The sequence below is a fragment of the Narcine bancroftii genome, chromosome 11, assembly GCF_036971445.1.
Source record: "Narcine bancroftii isolate sNarBan1 chromosome 11, sNarBan1.hap1, whole genome shotgun sequence".
NCBI lineage: Eukaryota > Metazoa > Chordata > Chondrichthyes > Torpediniformes > Narcinidae > Narcine > Narcine bancroftii.
In genome coordinates this window covers 104,972,060-104,993,777 of record NC_091479.1, presented here as the reverse complement: position 1 = coordinate 104,993,777, position 21,718 = coordinate 104,972,060, and the positions used below count along the sequence as shown (strand labels likewise).

The following is a 21,718-nucleotide window of genomic DNA, read 5'->3' as shown; positions in this document are numbered from 1 at the left end:
AATAGCTCGCGAAACATTTTTTAATTGAATGCCAGTAGGCATATGGAAAGCAATTAAATGTTCTACCAATGGGGGTGGACTGTGAACCTCACCAAGGAGCCCACTTAGCCAGAGAGACAGGTCCTCTTGCATCGGCACCAGAGTCGCCTCATGCCGTACCGCAAGCCATTGGTCATACTGGGAGACGTCTGCAAGTCCTGGCCCATGCCTGGGAGCCAAAGGACTCCTCGAGGACAAAGCGTCATCACCAAACCACATCTGAGGAGGGAGAAAGAGGGAGAGCCAAGCATCAGGCGCAGCTTTACATTCAAACTGTCTGCAAAGTGGAACATGACAGTCCATGAAGATCAGGTTCTGACCTCCGAAATAAAGACCAGAGAGCAGCAAAAACACAGGGTGATATCCGCCCTGCAAAGGGTTTTCAACCTGAACCCTTTACTTCCTCTGCTTCCTCCCTGCAGAAGCTTTTCACCGTTCTGTTTCCATTTGCCAAGAACAGTGACTGATTTAACAACGGCTGAGTAGCAGCCAATTTATGGACAGCTGGTGCCCACAGACAACTGCAAAATGACAAACCCAATCAGTTCAGTGCTGGACCTGGGGAGATGAACCACGGCCAGGGCCTGGGGAGATGAACCACGGCCAGGGCCTGGGGAGATGAACCACGGCCAGGGCCTGGGGAGATGAACCACGGCCAGGGCCTGGGGAGATGAACCACGGCCAGGGCCTGGGGAGATGAACCACGGCCAGGGCCTGGGGAGATGAACCACGGCCAGGGCCTGGGGAGATGAACCACGGCCAGGGCCTGGGGAGATGAACCACGGCCAGGGCCTGGGGAGATGAACCACGGCCAGGGCCTGGGGAGATGAACCACGGCCAGGGCCTGGGGAGATGAACCACGGCCAGGGCCTGGGGAGATGAACCACGGCCAGGGCCTGGGGAGATGAACCACGGCCAGGGCCTGGGGAGATGAACCACGGCCAGGGCCTGGGGAGATGAACCACGGCCAGGGCCTGGGGAGATGAACCACGGCCAGGGCCTGGGGAGATGAACCACGGCCAGGGCCTGGGGAGATGAACCACGGCCAGGGCCTGGGGAGATGAACCACGGCCAGGGCCTGGGGAGATGAACCACGGCCAGGGCCTGGGGAGATGAACCACGGCCAGGGCCTGGGGAGATGAACCACGGCCAGGGCCTGGGGAGATGAACCACGGCCAGGGCCTGGGGAGATGAACCACGGCCAGGGCCTGGGGAGATGAACCACGGCCAGGGCCTGGGGAGATGAACCACGGCCAGGGCCTGGGGAGATGAACCACGGCCAGGGCCTGGGGAGATGAACCACGGCCAGGGCCTGGGGAGATGAACCACGGCCAGGGCCTGGGGAGATCAACCACGGCCAGGGCCTGGGGAGATGAACCACGGCCAGGGCCTGGGGAGATGAACCACGGCCAGGGCCTGGGGAGATGAACCACGGCCAGGGCCTGGGGAGATGAACCACGGCCAGGGCCTGGGGAGATGAACCACGGCCAGGGCCTGGGGAGATGAACCACGGCCAGGGCCTGGGGAGATGAACCACGGCCAGGGCCTGGGGAGATGAACCACGGCCAGGGCCTGGGGAGATGAACCACGGCCAGGGCCTGGGGAGATGAACCACGGCCAGGGCCTGGGGAGATGAACCACGGCCAGGGCCTGGGGAGATGAACCACGGCCAGGGCCTGGGGAGATGAACCCTCCCCCTCCACACCCACACAGTACAAATACACCCTCCCCCAAGATGGTACAGACCCCTCCCTCTAATGGTGCAACCCCCCCTCACTCCCTCAGACAGCTCACCCCACCCCCCCCTCCCGATTGTGTGGAGAACTCTTTTCTCCCCCTCTCCCCAATGGTGTGAGCCCCTCCTGGTGCAGACCCCATCTCCCTCATCCCGGGTAGGAGCCTACCTGAAGGTTATAGTGGAGGGTGTGTAGTGGGACCTGAGCCCAACGGCCAGTGACTAAGGCCATTGTGTCCAGACAGCAGAAATCCAGCTGCCCCAGGAAACCAGACTCTCCAGGTCATCCTGGAAACCAGACAATCCACTGGAGCAACATTCCTGCTACTACCAATTCTTACCTTGCATGGGGCCCCGCCTCCAGGCCTCACACTAATTCTGCTCTCACCTCTTTACATGGAGTCCCTTCACAATCTGATCCCCACATCAGTACACAGCAGCGGTTAAACATCATTAGGCACGGGTTAACAGTCACAAGACCACATCCACGCCCTTGTTATTACATCAACTCCAGCTGCCTAACTGGCTCCTATACACCCCTCCCTTGTTAATATCCTTTAGCTGTCATTCCTGGTTCACCCCTCACCTCAACCTCTCCCCCTGCTGGTCACATTATCTTGCCATTCCCAAGTTGCTGTGCAAAGCCAACTTGGGATGAGTTTTACATCAGTGGTGTGCAAACTATTGCAGAGGATTCTTAAGGACAGGATCTAGGAGTATTTTGGAGGTCCAATCTTCTCAAGGATAGACAGCATGGATTTGTAAAGAGAAGGTCATGTCTCATGAGCCTAATTGAGTTTTCTGAGGAGGAAACAAAAGAAATTGGTGAGGGTAGGGCAGAAGATGTGGTCAACATGGATTTTAGCAAGGCATTTGACGAGGTCCCCCATGAGAGACTCGTTCAGAAAGTCATGAGGCTCGGAATCAGTGGAACCTTGGCTGTGTGGATAAAAAAATTGGCTTGTAGGAAGAAAGCAGAGAATAGTAGTGGAAGGAAAGTATTCCTCCTGGAGATCAGTGACTAGTGGAGTACCACAGGGATCTGTTCTGGGACCTCTGCTCTTTGTGATGTTTATAATTGACCCTGATGAAGAGGAGGAAGGATGGGTCAGTAAGTTTGCGGATGACATTAAGGATGGAGGAGTTGTGGATGGAGTTGAAGGTTGTTATAAGGTTGGGGTGGTGGAAGGCAAGATGATTAGTGGAATGCAGTGAAATCTGTCATGCCCTGGGGTTGGAGGAGGCCCAGACAAAAAAATGAGGTGTTGTTCCTCCAATCTGCGAGTGATCAGTGTGGGGTAGTGCAAAAGGCCATGGACAGACATGTGAGCTTAAGAGTGTGACTCAGAATTGAAATGGTTGGCTCCGGGGAGGTCGCTTTTGTTGCGGATGGAGAGGACAACACCTCGTCTCCGCATGCAACAAGAGCCTAGACTCCTCCCCCCACCCTCTGCGGTGATCTCCCCCCCACCACCCTTCTGTTCAGATATCTCTCATGTTCCCCCACAACTTGAAGGGGTCCAGCCCGAAACGTTGGTTCTGTATCTTTACCTTTGCTACATAAAGGCACTGTTTGACCTGCTGAGTTTCTCCAGCATTTGAGTGTTTTTTTTTCCCAATTAACCTACTATTTCAGTCCTTTTTGAACGGTGTGAGGAAACCGGAGTGTGTCGATGGAAACCCACGCAGACACGGAGAGAATGCACAAACTCTTATAGAAATGCAGGATTCAAATCCAGGTAACAGGCACTGTGATTTTGTTGCAATGACTGCTCCACTAACCGTGTCAGTCTTAGAATGAAATCACCCAAATTTGTTGAACGTGGCAACAATAATCATAGCTTCATAGACAGCACAGAAAGAGGCCCCTTCAGCCCTTCTAGTCTGTGCTAAACCTTTTTTTTGCCTAGTCCCACTGACCTGCACCCAGTCCATAGCCCTCCCATCCATGTACTTGTCAAAAGTTACCTTAAATGTTAAAATTGAGCTTGCATTCACTTCAGCTGGCAGTTTGTTCCACACCCCCACCACTCTGTGTGAAGAAGTTTCCCCCTAAACTTTTTCCTTTTCATACTTAACCTATGTCCTCTGGTTTGTATCTCACCTGCCCTCAGTGATCTACATTTAATCTCTCTATCAAATCTTCTCTCATTCTTCTACGCTCCCAGGAATAAACTCCTAACCTGTTGAACCTTTCCTTGTAACTCAGTTCCTGAAGTCCGGGCAACATCCAAATAAATCTTCTCTGCACTCTTTCTATCTTATTGATATCTTTCCTATTGTTTGGTGACCAAAACTGCACACAATACTCCAAATTTTGCCTCACCAATGCCTTATACATCTTTACCATAACATCCCAACTCTTGTACTCATTACTTCGATTTATGAAGGCCAATATGCCAAAAGCTCTCTTTACAGGCCTCTCCACCTGTGAAGCCACATTCAGGGAATTAAGTTTCTGTATTTCCAGATCCCTCTGTTCTACTGCTCTCCTCAGTGCCCAACCATTCACTATATACACCCTTTCTTGGTTAGTCCTTCCAAAATGCAACACCTCACACTTGTCTGCATTAAATTCCATCTGCCATTTTTCAGCCCATTTTTCCAGCTGGGCCAGATCCCTCTGCAAGCTTTGAAAACCTTCACTGTCCATGATGCCTCCAATATTAGCATCATCTGCAAACTTGCTGATCCAATTTCCCACGTTATTATCCAGATCATTGATATAAATGACAAACAACAATGGTCCCAGCACCGATCCATGACACATCACAGTCACAGGCCTCCAGTCTGAGAAGCAACACCCACCACTACTCTCTGGCTTCTCCCACCCAGCCACTGTCAAATCTTAAAAATGACAATTCAACATTCAAGTGTTTTGGTATTTTGTCACTCAAAAGAAATGAACCAACACCGCTGGGGTTGACTTTACCCGGAGACCTCTCTGCAAAGCCATTGTTCCTTCTGCCACGGCTCCTCCTGAAAGTTGAAACAACCCAGATCAGAACACAATCCACATTCTCCTTTGCACCAATTGCAGAGTCCTCTACTTGAGTGGTCCCAGAGGGTTGAAGGTAGCTTGCTTCTATTCCAGTTTGGGGAAGCTGGGGGGCTCAGAGGTGGCTGATGGGAAAGGTGGGAGGTAGTTTGGGAGGAGGCATGCTCCTCCCAATTTATGCAGGGTTCTTCCAAATGGACTCAATGATCTCCAGTGTACCATGGAGGGATCAAAGTGGTTCACCAGAATGACCTCTGGAAGGACAGGGCTGCTCTACACGGAAAGGTCTGGTTCACTGACGAGGGGTGGAGTGATGGGAGGGGAGTGAACGGGGAGATCTATGGGGGCACGGGTGGAGGGAGGGGCCAGGCACAACCAAGTGAGCAAGAATTTCCATGAACAAGTCTGACTAATAACTGGACGACACCAAATGCACAGACACAGTTCCATCATACGTACCCCAATAAAGGATGGTCTTTAGAAGGGCATTGCAAAGCCAAGGCCTGTTTCAGGAACCTTCTGCTGGAACTTCTCCTGGAATTTAAATCCCAGTGTTAGTTATATACACTTCCCTGGGTACATTTCCATATGCAAAACAAAGAGCAAGGCTGCTGGCTGGAGACACTTTACTCTAGAAGCAGGAAGAGAATGTGCCAGTCGAGAAATTCCCCATGCAGAGAGGACACAGCCTCAAGTGAGGCAATTCCATGCTCTTGGGGTTTGGTGGGGAAGCGCACAACTTGCCCAGACAGGGGTCTGTCAGGAGAAGCAGATGGATGAAGGGCCCTGGCAGGGGTCTCACCAGAACAGCAGATAGACAACGTGCCCAGAGAACCATTTGCCTGGAAGAGCAGAGACAGCATGTTCAGAAAGAAATTCATTCACTAGAACAGCAGATAAGACAACGTGCCCAGAAATGGGTCTCACCAGATCAGTAGTCGGACACAGCTGAGAACAGAGGAACTAACGCCCTGCCCAGGAGGAGCCAGCGAGTTCTGGCAGTGGAACACCACCCATCACCACCAAGACATATGAGAGAATACGAACAGAAACCAGTGGTCCCACAGAAACTCTGCCCTTGCAGCTTTCCAATTGGCAGGCAGCACCCCCCCCCCCCAAAACTCCCTCATTAATATCAGTTAACATTCCCTCATTAACAGACCAGCAGGGAGTGGTTTGTTGGATTGGAGCATCTAACCTGGCACTTTCCCTTCCCCAGATATAACTGTCCCAACTCAAAATGCCAGACAGAGGAGCAGAAGGTACCGAAATATCTCCACACAACCACAAGACCCTTGTGGGGTGAGGTGCATGGGAGCAGGCAAACTGCGTAGGGGGAAGGGAGGGGAAGTTGGCAAGAGTGGAATGTGCCAGCTGGAGAGGGTCCAACAAGAAGCGGAGAGTTAACCCTTCATGTTCTGGGTCAGAGCTATCTAATAATAATCAGGAGTAAAACAGAAAAGTCTACAGACACTGTGGTTGAAGTAAAAACGCGATGATGGAGAAACTCAGCTGGTCAAACAGTGTTCTTTCTATAGCAAAGATAAAGATACAGAACCAATGTTTTGGGCTGGAGCCTCTCATCAAGGTGTGGTAAGAGATGAGGAGGTGCACCTGCTGAGTTCCTCCAGCATTGTGTCAAATATTAATCATTTTCAAGGGGTTTTTTCATTACATCACTGAGTTTACCCTTCACATATATATTGGGCATATAACATGCTGAGGGAGAGAATTGAGATGGAGGATGAAGCTGTTGTTTGGGGCAAAGCTCAGAGCAATGGGAAGCTGGCCACCACCCCACCCTTTGCTGGAACACTACACACCGTGATGCACACCCACAAACCATGTGCATCATCAGCTCTCAGGTACCAAATGAGACCCCAGGGTCATAATATGACCTCTACTGCTGCGTAGGCCATTTAAAACAGGACCGGAAAGAAGTGGATCGGAAGCAACTGTGGGTGTAAATCCACATCTGCTCCTTTAAAAGGCCAGTTTATTAGAGTTCAAGACCAGCAACTATGCACCTTCGCTCTGTCCACATCAGTGACAGGGATCTCTCAGTGACCAACTACTTCAATTCCAAGCCCCACTCCATACTCATGTCTGTCTGTGGCCTCGCATACTATCCCACTAAGACTACCCATAAATTGGAGGGACCACAGGCACTCTTCAGCCAGATTAGCATCCACCTCCAGTTTCTGTTAACCTCTTTGTTCTCCTTCCCATCTCTCTGGCTCTTTTCCTCCAATTCTCCACCCCCTTCCTTCTCCATTCACAGAGGCCCTCCCCCCCTCTTACTGCTGTGCCCTGTCTTCCTTATCCACCCATTACCTCCTGCCTGTGGGACCGTGCTCCTCCCCATCCATTACGTTTGGACACCTGCCCACATTGTGCTCATACCTTGAGGAAGGGCTCAAGCCCAAAACATTGGTTCTGCATCTTTATCTTTGCTGTATGAAGGTCACGGCTTGACCAGCTGAGTTTCTCCAGCACTGTGTTTTTACTTTAGGGCCAGCATTTTCCTGTGAGGATGAAAGGGAAGGAGGACAAGGTTTGGGAACCTTGATGAAGAGAGATAAACACACAATGAAGGCTCAAGGAACAGAAAGGAACATACACAAGGAATAAGGAAGCTATGAAACATTCTTGGCAAGAGGGATTAAAGGAGAATCCCAAGGTATTTTATACTTGTTATGAGCAAGAGGGAAGGGGTAGGGCCACTCAAGGGTTGGAGGAAGAAGGCAAGTTCTCAATGAAAGGACATGGATGATGTTGAGATCAGTATTTCAGTACATGCTGACATGACGGCAACAGGAGGGGGTGTTATATCCCCCAGGGTTTGTTGGAATCTATCCTGCAGTACAGAGGAAGGGGGGGGGGGGCGGGAAGAGACTGCTGGGGCCTTGGAAAGTAGCCCAAAATTGTTCCTTTATTTGAGGATAAATGGGAGAAACCAAACTATTTGCCAGTGAGAGAGAGAGCGAGCACACGCACACACACACACGATGCAGGTTATGTGTCATGATGCAGACCATGCATGAATCCAGGTTTTATGTTCAACTCTCTGAAGGGGGATTTCAACCTACGATCTTCTGGCCCAGAGGCAAGAACAGCAACGAAGACATGGCTTCACAGTCAGCCATTGCATGTAGACCGACTTTTGCTGGGCTCCAGCCAACAATCGAGTGCACAGACATTCACTTCATGAGACAAGCAGGGGACACAAGCTTGCTGTTCTACTCACTAAACTGTGAGTCATTTCCACACTGATTAATTGCTGGAATGTCAAAGTAGAACTTCTGAATATTTTTATAAATTTCTACTGTTGAAGAATAAAACTGTGACAAATAAAAATAAACTAACTTCAAGGGACTGAATATTTCTGCACAGAATAAACACGAAATCAAAATTTGCCTCGCTGGTTTCATGACTCTAAAACTCCCATCTTTCTGCTCCTCGTCCACTTTCTCATGCATTCCCCATTTCCCTTGCTCCACCAGTGGCCTCTAGCTGTGGAACTTCAACCACCAACCACAATATTCCTCAAGGAAACAGAGTCTAAGCTAGCTTCACCCCTTTCCCCCTTTACACTGGTTCAAATGCCTGCACCTCCCGAGAGCTCCTCCAATTGCTTACCCATCTATGAACTCTCCTCTCCAACATTAAGACCTATTCCCATTTAATTGATCCAATATTGGGGGTGGGGGGGTGGGCAGTGGAGGGGAGGGGAAAGGAGGGGATTCACTGCTACACCCATCTAAGCCTCTGGAGTTCTCACCCAAACCTTGCCCTCACCCGGTTGTTGAAATCTGAAACGTTTACCTTTGCTAGATAAAGGACACTGTGACCTGCTGAGTTTCCCCAGTGTTGTGTTTTTACTTCACCCGTCATGAATGCAGACTGTCATGTTTTTGTTTCCCCTGCCAGTTATTTTGGAGAGGCCAGGAATGAAACTTTAACTGGAAGTCTGGATAAAATGTACACAGTTGTTTTGTGGAACAGAGGTGGCTGGGGAATCAAGATAATGGGGGTGCGTATAGAGTACAAAGGTTTATTTTCTTCCCCCCTTCAGGGTAGGGGCATAGATTTAAGGTGAGAAAGGAAAGATCTGAAGGTGTCCAGAGGGGCAAGATTCCGCCCAGAGGTCATGATTAGAATGGTGGGGAAGACACGATGGGCCAATGGGCCTCCTTCTGGTCCTATACCTTGTGATCTTGGCTGAAGGGCCTTACCTTTGGTGTATGAACATAACTTCATTTGATACTATGGGTGTGGTGAGATAGCTTTCTGAAAACTCGCTGACTACAGGTAACTGTCAAGACACCCCACCCATGTTGCAACAGAACAAGATCCAACAAATCACAGTTCTTTCTCAAAGCAAGTTCAAAGATCAGTAAGCCTCTCAGACTTGATGGAATGACTCTGGCCAAAATGTCAACTCAGTTTCTCTCTCCAGAGGGTGTTCCCTCACTGTCTTCACTTCAGCCAGTGGGTGCCCTCTGCCAGAGGTCGTACTGAAAACACAGGGGATGGGTGGTCACTTTTATTGCCCATCCTCATTGACCACAAACTGAACACCTTTGTATGACTACTTTGACCCCATTGTTGTGGTTCTGGGATCGACTGGTTCTTGATTAGCCCAGATATCAAAGGGGCAGAGCGAGAGAACGTATAATCTCTTGATTAAATGGTTCCTTAAATACACCCAACAAAGCGACTTCCATAGCCACCTGTGGCCACAAGTTCTGCAGACTCATGACCCTATGGCTAAAGAAATGTTTCTCCATCTGTTTTAAATTGAGGCCCTTTTATCCTGAAGTTGTGCCCTCTTGTCCTGGACTCCCCAACCATGGGAAACATCCCTGCCAATATCTACTCTGTCCTGGCCTTTCAGCATTCAAAATGCCTTTATGAGGTTCCTCCCCCTCCCCCCCCCAATCCTTCTGTACCCAACGAGTGCAGTCAAACAGCCGACAAATGTTGCTCATGTACTAACCTTTCATTCCTGGCATCATTCTCAATGAGCTGAATAGCCCACGACTGTTCCTATATCTAATGGACATTATGGGACAGTGCAGGAAGAGATCATTGCACCCACCATGTCTGTCCTGATCACAATGCCAACTTAACCTCAGCTCGGCTGCCTACACAAGGCAGCCCTTCATCCCCGTCTAGTCTCACATCTGGCTAAAACCCTCTGAAACATCGCCATCGCCCCGGATTCCACCGTCTCCCATGGCTCCAGGCCCCCATCACTTGGTGAGAGAAACACACCCCAAGACCATTCAGAAGTTCGACTTGGGTTTCAGCGCAGCTGGGCTTGAGAGGCAGACGTGCCAGAGGGTCTGTCCTCAAGCTCTGAACGGGACGATCACCCCGAAGAGGCGGGAACGCAAGGATTCCTCTACCGCTTAAAAACGAGTTGTGGACCAACATCAGTAGCAAGGCTGCAGCCAGCACCCCAGACTCTTTCTCCCCCTCCCCGCAGCCCCGCATCTCTCCCATCCCAGCAGAGGACGCCTCCACCCCCCCAATCTCTACCAAAGCAGTCCGCCCTGAGACCGCAGAGCCGCGTCGACCCCCCACACCCGGACCCCGCCTCGACCCCCCACCCCCGGACTCCGCCTCGACACCCACCCCCGGACCCCGACTCGACCCCCCACCCCCGGACCCCGCCTCGACCCCCCACCCCCGGACCCCGCCTCGACCCCCCACCCCCGGACCCCGCCTCGACCCCCCACCCCCGGACCCCGCCTCGACCCCCCACACCCGGACCCCGCCTCGACCCCCCGGACCCCGACTCGGACCCAGTCCTGCATCCCTAGACCCGGACCTGGACCCGCTCTCTCCCGCTGCCCGCTTTCGTCCCTCACCCTACTGGGTTCCCGGGTCACTGCCTCCTGTCGGCCGGGTCCGGTTCGGGTCCCCGGTCACCGTCTCCTGTCGGCCGGGTCCGGTTCGGATCCCCGGTCACCGTCTCCTGTCGGCCGGGTCCGGTTCGGGTCCCGGGTCACCGTCTCCTGTCGGCCGGGTCCGGTTCGGGTCCCCGGTCACTGTCTCCTGTCGGCCGGGTCCGGTTCGGGTCCCCGGTCACCGTCTCCTGTCGGCCGGGTCCGGTTCGGGTCCCCGGTCACCGTCTCCTGTCGGCCGGGTCCGGTTCGGATCCCCGGTCACCGTCTCCTGTCGGCCGGGTCCGGTTCGGATCCCCGGTCACCGTCTCCTGTCGGCCGGGTCCGGTTCGGGTCCCCGGTCACCGCCTCCTGTCGGCCGGGTCCGGTTCGGATCCCCGGTCACCGTCTCCTGTCGGCCGGGTCCGGTTCGGGTCCCCGGTCACTGTCTCCTGTCGGCCGGGTCCGGTTCGGGTCCCCGGTCACTGTCTCCTGTCGGCCGGGTCCGGTTCGGGTCCCCGGTCACTGTCTCCTGTCGGCCGGGTCCGGTTCGGGTCCCCGGTCACTGTCTCCTGTCGGCCGGGTCCGGTTCGGGTCCCCGGTCACTGTCTCCGCCCCGACCGGCGAAGCTGCGGCTTCTCAGCAATCCCTAAACCGCCATTCCTCAGAAATCAGCGCCGTTCGAAACAGCCAATAGCGGCGCGGCTGGGCGTGTTCGGAGGGGTGGCGGGGGAGATACTGCGCTCGGATTGGCTGGGCTGTAGGCGAGGGCGGGATCAATGGCGAAGGGCGGGGCTGGTGGGCGCGGAATGGCTGCGACCAATGCAAGAGGGCGAAGCAAGAGGTTGAGTTGGGCGCTGATTGACCAGTCTGGTGGTGGGGCCAGGACCAATGGAGAAGGATGATGGGACCAGTGGAGGAAGGGCTGGACGCGGATTGGCGAGACGGTGGGGGGAGGGGGGGGGTATGGGCCATGGGGGGTCAGGGCTGTCTTCTCCATGGATTGTCACCTTGTCATGGTGGAGAAGCTTGTGTGGTCCTGAGAGTGATGCCGTCTAGAGATATGGTCCTGGTAGGGTCACCCATGGCAGTAAGGTCGAGGGTGAGGTCCTTGACAAAGAACAATCCAAAGTTGTCAATGGTTGAACAGGCAGACAAAGTTACTCTGAACTCTGGCTGTGAAGGGGGACAAAGGTTGCAACCAATCCTTCAGCTCCAATCGTCATGGTTTCCATACTAATGGAACTAGTTCATCAATTTGTGAAGTAGCATGTGATTCTTGGAGAACAACATCAAGCACACGTTAAGCAAACACATGCACAGGCGTCTTTGCTCAATGGACTGAAGCCTATCATCCTCAACTACAAGGGATAGCCATGACCATGACGGTAAGGGCCATGTTGGTGGTCAGGGGCAGGGCCGTTGGTGGTCTGGATCATGTTAGTGGTCAGGGTCGTTGATGGTCTGGACCATGATGGTCAGGGTCAGGGGTATTTTTTTTGTCACTTGCTATTTCTGTTGATCTACTGTTCCCAAAAATGGGAATGACCTTGCACTCCCTACAGGCCAGAGAACGTGACCTCTTCTTGCGAGCTGTTCCCAGCAGATGCTCTAATCGAGATATAGCAGAGTAATAGGGCCCATCCAGCCCTGCTAGATCTGGTAAATATGTGGAACAAACTACCAGAAGGGTTGTAGAGGTGGGTAAGTCACAGCACTCCCACTGGCTCCAACAGCCCAGTCCGACCACTGTTGGCTCCGAACAGGCTTTAAGCAGCCTGTTAATGGGAGCTGATAGGGGTTTTATTTAAAAATCCTGGACTCAAGATGGCAGTGCTTCTAATCCCCAGGAGCCACAAGGGGTTGTAGACTCCCGGGGAGTGGAGGACTGGCGCAGGGAACCAGAAAACTTGGAAACCACCACCCATTTGAGAAGGAGAAGCAGAGGAGATGACCCATGGGGCGATGAGCACGGCAGCGGAGCAGCGAGGGTCTCTAACGCTGTAGAACACACAGGTGGTGGGCGGTTGGTGATTCGAGGAGAAGAATCCACATGGGCTGTGGGCTGGTGACAATTGTGGTTGAGGGATTCACACTGGATGAAAGGGAACCATGTTACGGAACCGGGATGTGAGAGGGTGACGAGGGTGCTGAAGGGTTCTTGATTGTGTCGGAGGTTTGGATCTGGAGCTCGGGCTGCTGATGGTTTGGACTGATGTGTGACTGTGGGGGCTGGAGGTGAATCCACAGACACTTGATGACTCTGGGGGGACTCTCTTTCTCTGACTGTAAGAGGCACTTCAGGCAATTTTCTGCCAACAGCGAATTTGTTGGCCTCTCAGCAGGCAAAAACAAATTCCGTGTCTGTACAGTCCTTATTACATGTCAATAAATTGAATCTTGAATTTAAAAGATATTTAGGCAGGTACACGGATGGGAAAAGTTTAGATATGGGCCAAATGCAGGCAAATGAGACTAGGCTCAGATTGGCAACATGCTGCATGGACAAGATGGGCCAAAGGGCATGTTTCTTGGTGGTATAACTCCACAACTCTGAAATAGTGCTTTAAGTTTTTGTCTTCAGCATCAACCAGTAGTTCCCCTACCACGGTTTCACTGCTTCCACTGAATCTTCCAAGGCATCAGCACATCTACAAGCTCTTTGTAGTCAATGTCATGAAGCCACAGTTAATAAAAGCAGCAAACAGCAAAGATGCCATTGAAGGAGAAATTGGAATGTGGCTGACACTTCCAGATGGGCACTGGCTATTCCCAAAATGTCTGGCCATTGATCCCAGCATTAAATCTATAGGGACATTCATCTGGACAGCCCAGGGTTCTTGTCATTGTTAGAGCAACCCTGTGGACCACAAGAAGGCAGGGAGAACTTCTGCCCAAAAAATCTATTGACCTGAGAGAGCAGATGGGACCTCACAGAGATAGATCTGCCCATCTACCAGAGTTTAACAACACCCTACCAAGCAAGTAAACCCCATCCACCTTTACGGTATCAGCTCACATGGTAATTCAGCTGAAGTTGACCATGTCCTTTTACACCCTCATAGACTCTGCACCTTGAGCAAGTGGGGGATGAGCTCTCTCCTTCACCTGCCTCTGTGTTTCGAGGGAAGCCTGTTGGGGAGGGAGGCGCCAGGATTTGAACCCTGTCTGCATGAAGGGATGTGTCCAACTCAGTGTGACAGGAGGGGAATCTGTAGGTGACAGTGTTCCCCTGCACCTGGACCCTCGTCCTTCTGGTGGGATGGGCGGTGGGTTTGAGAGAAGCCACGGTGAGTAATTGTATTCTGAGGATGATCCAGGCTGCAGACAGGTGCAGAGATTGAAGATTCCAGATTCCTTTATTGTCATGTAATATTACACAAATTTGCCTTCCGCCTGCCGTAAGCCAGACAAAGAGTCGCCCTTAGTGTCGCCTGGTGCCCCTTACAGTACAAGGGAAAGAGAATCAAAAGAGAGTCCCTTCCGAGTCTCACCTCCAGCCCTCTCACTGTCTCTGCAGCCTCAGGCTCCTGGTTCGATCCATCAGCAACCCAAGCTCCAGATCCAACCTCCAATGTGATCAGGAAGTCTTCGGCGCCCGAGGCCCTTTGGGAGGCCTTCTTGCCTTCACCACCTTCTCAAATCCTAGCTCCAATACCTGGTCTCCAGCAGCCCACAAGGGTCCCCTGACCTCACATCACCCACAACCTGTGTGGGTCCCTCAGCTGCCAATTGGCCTTGCTGAGACAATGGGAGAGAACTCGTGAGAGTTTTACAAATAGGTGATAATGGATCAGCGTGTTTGAACAGTGTCCAGACTCGAGAACTGAAAATCTTTTGCTATTAAGACTAGTGCCAGAAGTTTAAATTGCTGGTTGAAGGTTGCTGTTCTAAGAAGGGTCATGTGGTTTGCAAACAGAGATAAAACATTCATTCTTTGGGGGAGAGAGAGAGAGAGAGAGAGAGAGAGAGAGAGAGAGAGAGAGAGAGAGAGAGAGAGAGAGATTCAGCAGAAGTTGGGGTTTGAAGATTGCAAGTTTGCAGACCTGATACAAGATCCTACTTCAAAACTGTTTTTGTGTTCCAAGTTCAGCCTATTATAAATCTCTGTGTCAATTGTAAAGGCTGAGGCTGGTTATTGTGTTTCTCCTGGAATAGGAGAAAAAGAAGAAATCTGTGGTAATCTGGAGAAGAGGTTATCTTTTGGAAAAACCCATGAGGGGACAAGTTTCTTCGGTAATACAGTTCAGTGACTGATTGAAGGAGATCAGTTTGTGTGTGTCGAACAAACAACGAATATCTATCTGAAACCAAGAAAGACCTTCCTGAGTGGTAAGAACTTAAGTTAAAGCACCAGACCCTGGTGAAGTTAATCTCTGTTTAATCCTGTGCACAGTGTGGAAGATTGCCTGATGTCAGTGAACTTGGAGAAAAATGAATGATTGGACAGTGAAAAATATTTTTTCTGAACACATATACATTACATACATGTGCACTTAGAATTAGAAGGGGGTTAATTTGATAGAAATAAGTTAAATATTGATCTTATTATTCTGCATTAAGAAAATAAGACCAGTATTGTTTAAGTTGCCATTGTCTTGGTGAATTTTGAATCCTTAAGGCTGGTAACACCTGCTTCTGGCTCATTCTGTTTATTCCCTGTTCAGGCCCAAAACATCAGCAATATATCTTTGTCTCCTATGGATGCTGTGAGACCAGCCAAGTTCCTTCAACGATTCAGCATGCTTTGACTACAATCACAGCATTTGCAGCCTCCCGTGTTTCACTCCGATGAATTTCCTGCCAACCACACTGCCTGCATGCCACCCCTCCTCATCATGTCCCAGGATGCAGAGGGCAAAGGGTTTGGTGAAGAGCTCACTTTAGCTCTCTCTTCTCAGTGCTGATGTCTCCTATGTCTCTGTGGCACCATTACAGTTGGGAATGCCCCCACTTCCACCTCAAGGGAACCAACAGAACAAAACATGAGCTTGAAGGGAAAGCAATGCATTAAGGTCATGAAGGTTTATTTAAATAGATACTTGACTGAAAGTTATTGAGCCTGGCTGGGCTTCACATTTGCTGGGCCTGGGTTAGTGAGATGGTCTCAAATTCCAACCCTGTTGCCACTGAATGGTCTTTTGGAGATGCGCCCCCATCTCCTGATTTAGAGGCCTGTGTTTGTTCACTGTACATCCCAGATCTCACACAGGAGTGGGGTGAACTTCTGGTCACGGCTCCTCCAGGACATCAGCATGTCAGCGTGGTGGTGGTTGAAGGTCCTGAGCTCAGTGAGCCTGCCCAGAAGGCGGGCGAAGTGTTGCGGGTCTCCCGGGTGGTTGAGCTTGCAGTACTTCTGCAGGATGTCGAGCAGTGGCTCCTGAAGCCTGTCGATTGCTTCCCGATCCTTCACATACAAGCGGTCTAAGGCAAAGGAGAAGATTATTAGAGCACCAACTTTACCTGTGGACACTCATGCACAAAAAAGGGAATCTGAAATTGTTAGGTCTGCTTTGTTCATGAATGAGTGAGACAAACACCAGGCTGAGTCGAAATCAGGGTTCTTTGTTCTTTATTACCGGATTGTAACACTTGCGACTAACAAGTTAGTCGGAGAATGCATTCTGCCGTTATCAGCAAAATGGTGATTTTTTATACCCTTGGATACATGCTTAGAACATCATCATATCATTACTTGTCCAATGACTAAAACTGTTGCTATCCTTTCCCTGCTAGCTTCCTGCCTCTCAATCCATCAATGTCTCTCTTAAACTGTTGCTATCCTTTCCCTGCTAGCTTCCTGCCTCTCAATCCATCAATGTCTCTCTTATCTTGTAAGTACAAGGATGCATTCTGTTACTCCTTAGTACTGGGTGACTCCTTCTCCGGTCCCATCTCATGATGTTTTACCTAACAAGAGTACAAGGACACCTCCCCTTCTTGTTACTGCCCTGTACAGGGTAACTCCCTACACATTCCCATCTCATGATGTTTTACCTTACAAAACTCATTAGCCCCTTTTCCACTGGTACCCTGTCCCACTCCACGTGCCCCGTACACCACACAAACCCTACTCCTCAAGGCCCATACACAGTACACATCTCACTCCATATGCCCCATACATGCCCCACTCCACGTGTCCCATACACACCCCACTCCATGTGTCCCATACACAGTTCATTCCCCACTCCACGTGCCCCTACACCACACAAACCCTACTCCTCAAGGCCCATACACAGTGCACATCTCACTCCATATGCCCCATACATGCCCCACTCCACGTGTCTCATACACACCCAACTCCATGTATCCCATACACACCCCACTCCACGTGTCCCATACACAGTACATTCCCCACTCCATGTGCCCCATACACCACACAAACCCTACTCCTCAAGGCCCATACACAGTGCACATCTCACTCCATATGCCCCATACATGGCCCACTCCACGTGTCCCGTACACACCCCACTCCACGTGTCCCATACACAGTACATTCCCCACTCCACGTACCCAATACACCACACTAACCCTACTTCACATTCCCCATACAGAGTGCATGCCCCATGCAATGTTCCCTATGCCATGTTCCCCATACACATCTCACGCCATGTGCCCCGTACACGTCCCACGCCATGTGCCCCGTACACAGTACATTCCCCACTCCACATGCCCCATACACAGTGCACACCCCACTGCATGTGCCCTGTACACAGTACACATCCCACTCCTCATGCCCCATATAGTGCACACAATCCACGTGCCCCATACACTATCACATCACATGAGCTCCATACACAGTACACTCTCCACATGCACCCTAAACTGTAAACACTCATTATCACATACTCTCTGCAGACCCCACTTCCTCCACACAGTATCCCCACTCCACCTGCCCCATAACCCCCCTCCCCCCCCAGTCTCACCTGCTCCTGTCCCCTTCCACTTCTCTGGGTAAGCAGATTGCCCGGCCCCTGTGACCTGAACCAAGGCATGGTCCCAGTGGCGGAGATAGGAGTGTGTTGCCTTTGAAGACCCAGGGGCCTCGAAGGAGACATTATCAGTAGGAATATGGTGTGTGCCTAATGACAGTCCCTACCTGGTGAGAGAATAGTGATGGCTGTCAGCAGACTGTACTCCTCCTGTGTCATCCTCAGCTCCCCAATACTCCGGTAGAAGTTAAACATTGGTGTGATATATTCCTCGGCAATACCTGGGACACAGGGAACCCACCTCAGTGATGATCAGAATATACATGTAGGTATTGGTGCATACACAAGTACATTCAAATGAGAAAACGGTGACAACACAATTTCCTTCAAAACTATATGCCAGGTATATAGAGGCATTGTAGACAGCAGGGAAGACTTACAGAGGGATCTGGACCAGCTGTAAAAATGGTTAAACCGGTTAGGACTTTATTCATAGGAACATAGGGAGTAGGAACAGGAGTAGGCCCAAAGGTGGCCCATCGAGCCTGCTCCGCCATTCAATACGATCATGGCTGATCTAATTTATGACCTAACTCCACCTACCTGCCTTCTCCCCATATCCCCTAATTTCATGTAAAAATGTATCTAACCGAATTTTAAATATGTTTAATGAGGCAGCCTCAACCACTTCCCTGGTTAGAGAATTCCAAACATTCACTACTCTCTGGGAAAACCATTTTTCCTCATCTCTGTCCTAAATCTACTCCCCCGAATCTTGAGACTGTGTCCTCTCGTTTTAGTTTCCCTGGCCAGCTCAAAAAACCTTCCTACATCTATCCTATCCATACCCTTCATAATCCTATATGTTTCTATAAGATCTCCTCTCATTCTTCTGAACTCGAGCGAATACAATCCTAGACGATTTAATCTTTCATCATAAGTCAACCCCTTCATCCCAGGGATCAACCTAGTTAACCTCCTCTGGACCGTCTCCAAAGCCAGTATATCCTTCCTCAAATATGGAGACCAGAACTGGACACAGTACTCCAGGTGCGGTCTCACCAGTACCTTATACAATTGCATGACCTCCCTACTCCTGAATTCAATTCCTCTCGCGATGAAGGCCAACATTCCATTTACCTTCTTAATAACCTGCTGCACCTGCAACCTAACTTTTTGCGATTCATGCACAAGCCCTCCAGGTCCCTCTGCACAACAGCATGCTGTTGTGGAGTATAGAGGAATGAATGGAGACTTGATAGAGGTATTTAAAATTAAGAGGAGTATAGACAGAGTAAATGTAGGTCGGCTTTTTCCACTGAGGGTAGGTGAGATACAAACCAGAGGACATGGGTTAAGGGTGAAAGGGGAAAAGTTTGGGGGGAACTTCACACAGAGAGGGGTGGGAGTGGGGAACGAGCTGCCAGCTGAAGTGGTGAATGTGGGTTCAATTTTAATAGTTAAGAAAAAATTAGACATACATAGATGGGAGGGGTCTGGTGGTCTGTGGTCTGGATGCTGGTCAGTGAGAGTAGGTAGAATAACAGTTCTGTGGGTTGATTCAATGGATCCCGGTTGCCTGTTACCTGCATTCTTGCTGACCAGCACTGTGGGAGAGGTGGGACTGAGTGGAATCACATTGTGGGAGGGGAAGTACAATGCAATCTCCACCCCTCCTGATCTCCCCACTCTCATTAATCACAGCAACTACCATATATCCATCAGCTGCTTGCTCTCAACTCTTTCAGTGCTCTCCCTAAGGGGAGACCATTCTGCCTTTCATGTCCATGCTAGCTTTGATGGAATAATCCCATTGCCCCTCTACACTTGTTCTGCCAACCCTTCTTTCACAGCCACCCATCAACTCCCCTTTGGTTCTTTGGAACGTGGAAACTCCATGTTGAGTGCACCCAAGGTCAGGACCAACCCTAGGTCAATGGAGCTGTGCACTACTTACTACACCACCTTGTCACAACTCCCATCTTATTATCCACCTTAAAGCAGCCCTCATTTTGCAAGATTTTGGTTTTCTTGTGAACATGTAGCAGGTTTCCCCTGTTCAAACCTCTCCCACGTATTCTGTGATGATGGGACTGTATTTTGTAGAATTCCTTCCACATCCCCTCCACCAAAGCTACTCTGACCAGCAATGTCATTATCCCAGAGGATAGGAGGCTGAAGGGGACCTTGGAGGGAACCTTGGAGGGATTTATACGACCATGAGGGGCATGGATAAGGTGGATGGTCACAGTGAAGGGGAGTTTCAAACTAGGGGGCATAGGTTTAAGGTGAAGGGGAAAGGTTTAAAAGGGATCTGAGGGGTACCTTCTTCATGGAGAGGGTGGTGGGTGTGTGGTCATGGAGCTGCCAGAGTAAGTGGTAGAAGTGGGGATAACAATTGTTAAGCATTTCAGCAGGTACATGGATAGGACAAGTTCAGAGGTAGATGGGTCAGGACACAGAAAAATGGAACCAGTGAAACTCGAAAGTACACAGACGCTGTGATTGTATTCACAACACAGAAATGCTGGACTACAACGTCCAGAGGAGGTAAAGCTATGCTACCGATGTTTTGCACCTGAGCCCTTCCTCAAGGTATGAGAAAAAAAAAAGCAATGTCTCGAGTTAAAGGCAGGGGAGAGAAAGGGGGAAGAAAGGGGTTGGGGGGAGGAATCCAGAACATCAGACAGAAGGTGTTAATTGGATATGATAAGAAGAAAGATGGGAATTGATTTTGGCTCTGGAAAAGGAGACAGGGAAAAGGGGGAAGAGAGAGAGAACTAGAGGGAAGGAGACAGAAAGAAGAAGGGACTCAATAGAAACGGGGGGGGGGGGGGTCGGTGTTAATGCCATCTGGTTGGAGGGTCCCCAGTCGGAAGATGAGGTGCTGTTCCTCCAATTTGTAGGTGGCCTCAGTCTGGCAGTGTATGAGACCATGGACAGACACATCAGCAAGGGAATTGGGGGGGGGGGGGATTGAAATGAGCAGCCACTGGGAGATCCACACTATTGCAGTGGACAGAGCCAAGATGCTCAGTGAAGCGATCTCCCAGTCTACACCCAGTCTTTCTAATATAGAGACTACAACGGGAGCACTGGATGCAGTAGACGACCTTCACTCAGATTCACCAGTGAAGTGTGGGTCACTTGAAAAGACTATTTGGGGCTTGAAATGGTGGTGGTGAGGGAGGAGGTGTGGGCACAAGTGAAACATCTCCTGCGATCACGAGTTGAGGGGAGGGACGAGGGAGTTATGGAAGGAATGGTCTCTATGGAAGGAGGAGAGGGGATCAGCTCAGGTAGACAACTTGGTCAGCATGAACAAGATGGGCCAAAGGGCCTGTTCCTGGGTCCTAAAACTATGATTCCATGAGGGTTTCTATTTGATTTGATTTGGGTTGAGAAACTCCTGCAGTGTGCTGTGGGCCAGCAGATGGGGCTGTCCTTCCACCTCCCATGTACTGGGATTTATTTAGTTTATAGAGCACTCCCATGGACAATGCGCTGAACAGATCATAAATTACATCTTAACTTAAGCAGTTATTTAAAGTGTAGTATAAAACAGGTCCCTGAGGTTTAGAATTGTAAATACAACATGGTTACAATCTCTTCAAAACGCTTGCAAATTAAAATACAACTTCAGCCTGGATTTAAAGAGTTAAAGACAGGGGCTGATTTGATGATTTGATGGTTGTTCCACAGTTTGGGGGCCGCTATCACGAAGATGCGATCTCCTCTGAGCTTGCGATTTGAGCACGGAACAACCAAGCCCCTAAGACGGCCTGATCTAAGGGGTTTTGAAGTGGAGTAGGGCGTTAGGAGATTGGTGATGTAGGAGGGAGCTCATCCATTAATGGCTTTGTTAACAAACTGGAGAACTTTAAAATCTATCCTGAGCCTGTACTGGCAGCTAGTGGAGGGAGGCCAGAATAGGGGTGATATGGTCCCTCTTCTTGGTTCCTGTCAGAGCCTTGTTACAGCATTTTGCACCAGTTGCAGACGGGATAATGATGACTGACTAATTAGACTCATCTAAACGGGTGAAAATGAGGGTGTGGATAACTTTCTCACCGTCTTTCAGTGACAGGAATGATTTGATTTTGGAAACAGTGTGGAGCGAGGA

At 50.5% G+C, this 21,718-nt stretch overlaps 2 protein-coding genes across 9 annotated transcripts in view; both read right to left on the bottom strand.

The window, feature by feature from the left end:
- LOC138746279 (GAS2-like protein 3) overlaps window positions 1-11,336 on the bottom strand; it is a 33,701-nt gene extending 22,365 nt beyond the window's left edge. The window contains exons 1-4 of one of the 5 annotated variants that reach the window (XM_069904461.1): window positions 10,649-11,336; window positions 5,232-5,306; window positions 4,707-4,753; window positions 93-258 (exon numbers count right to left, since the gene is read on the bottom strand). In XM_069904461.1, coding sequence (XP_069760562.1) covers window positions 93-258; window positions 4,707-4,730 — 190 coding nt within the window. In that variant the 5' untranslated portion in view covers window positions 4,731-4,753; window positions 5,232-5,306; window positions 10,649-11,336. Of the gene's footprint in view, window positions 1-92; window positions 259-1,943; window positions 2,040-2,115; window positions 2,257-4,706; window positions 4,754-5,231; window positions 5,307-10,648 lie in introns of those variants that run through there. The other 4 variants (XM_069904462.1, XM_069904459.1, XM_069904463.1 and 1 more) reach the window with 4 other exon arrangements.
- Window positions 11,337-15,673: 4,337 nt separating this feature from the next.
- The window catches only part of nr1h4 (nuclear receptor subfamily 1, group H, member 4), a 51,120-nt gene continuing 45,075 nt past the window's right edge, over window positions 15,674-21,718 (bottom strand). For all 4 annotated transcript variants that reach the window (XM_069904454.1, XM_069904457.1, XM_069904455.1 and 1 more), the window contains 2 exons: window positions 17,763-17,876; window positions 15,674-16,087 (listed from right to left, as the gene is read on the bottom strand). In XM_069904454.1, the coding sequence (XP_069760555.1) occupies window positions 15,849-16,087; window positions 17,763-17,876 (353 nt within the window). In that variant the 3' untranslated portion in view covers window positions 15,674-15,848. The remainder of the gene's footprint in view (window positions 16,088-17,762; window positions 17,877-21,718) is intronic.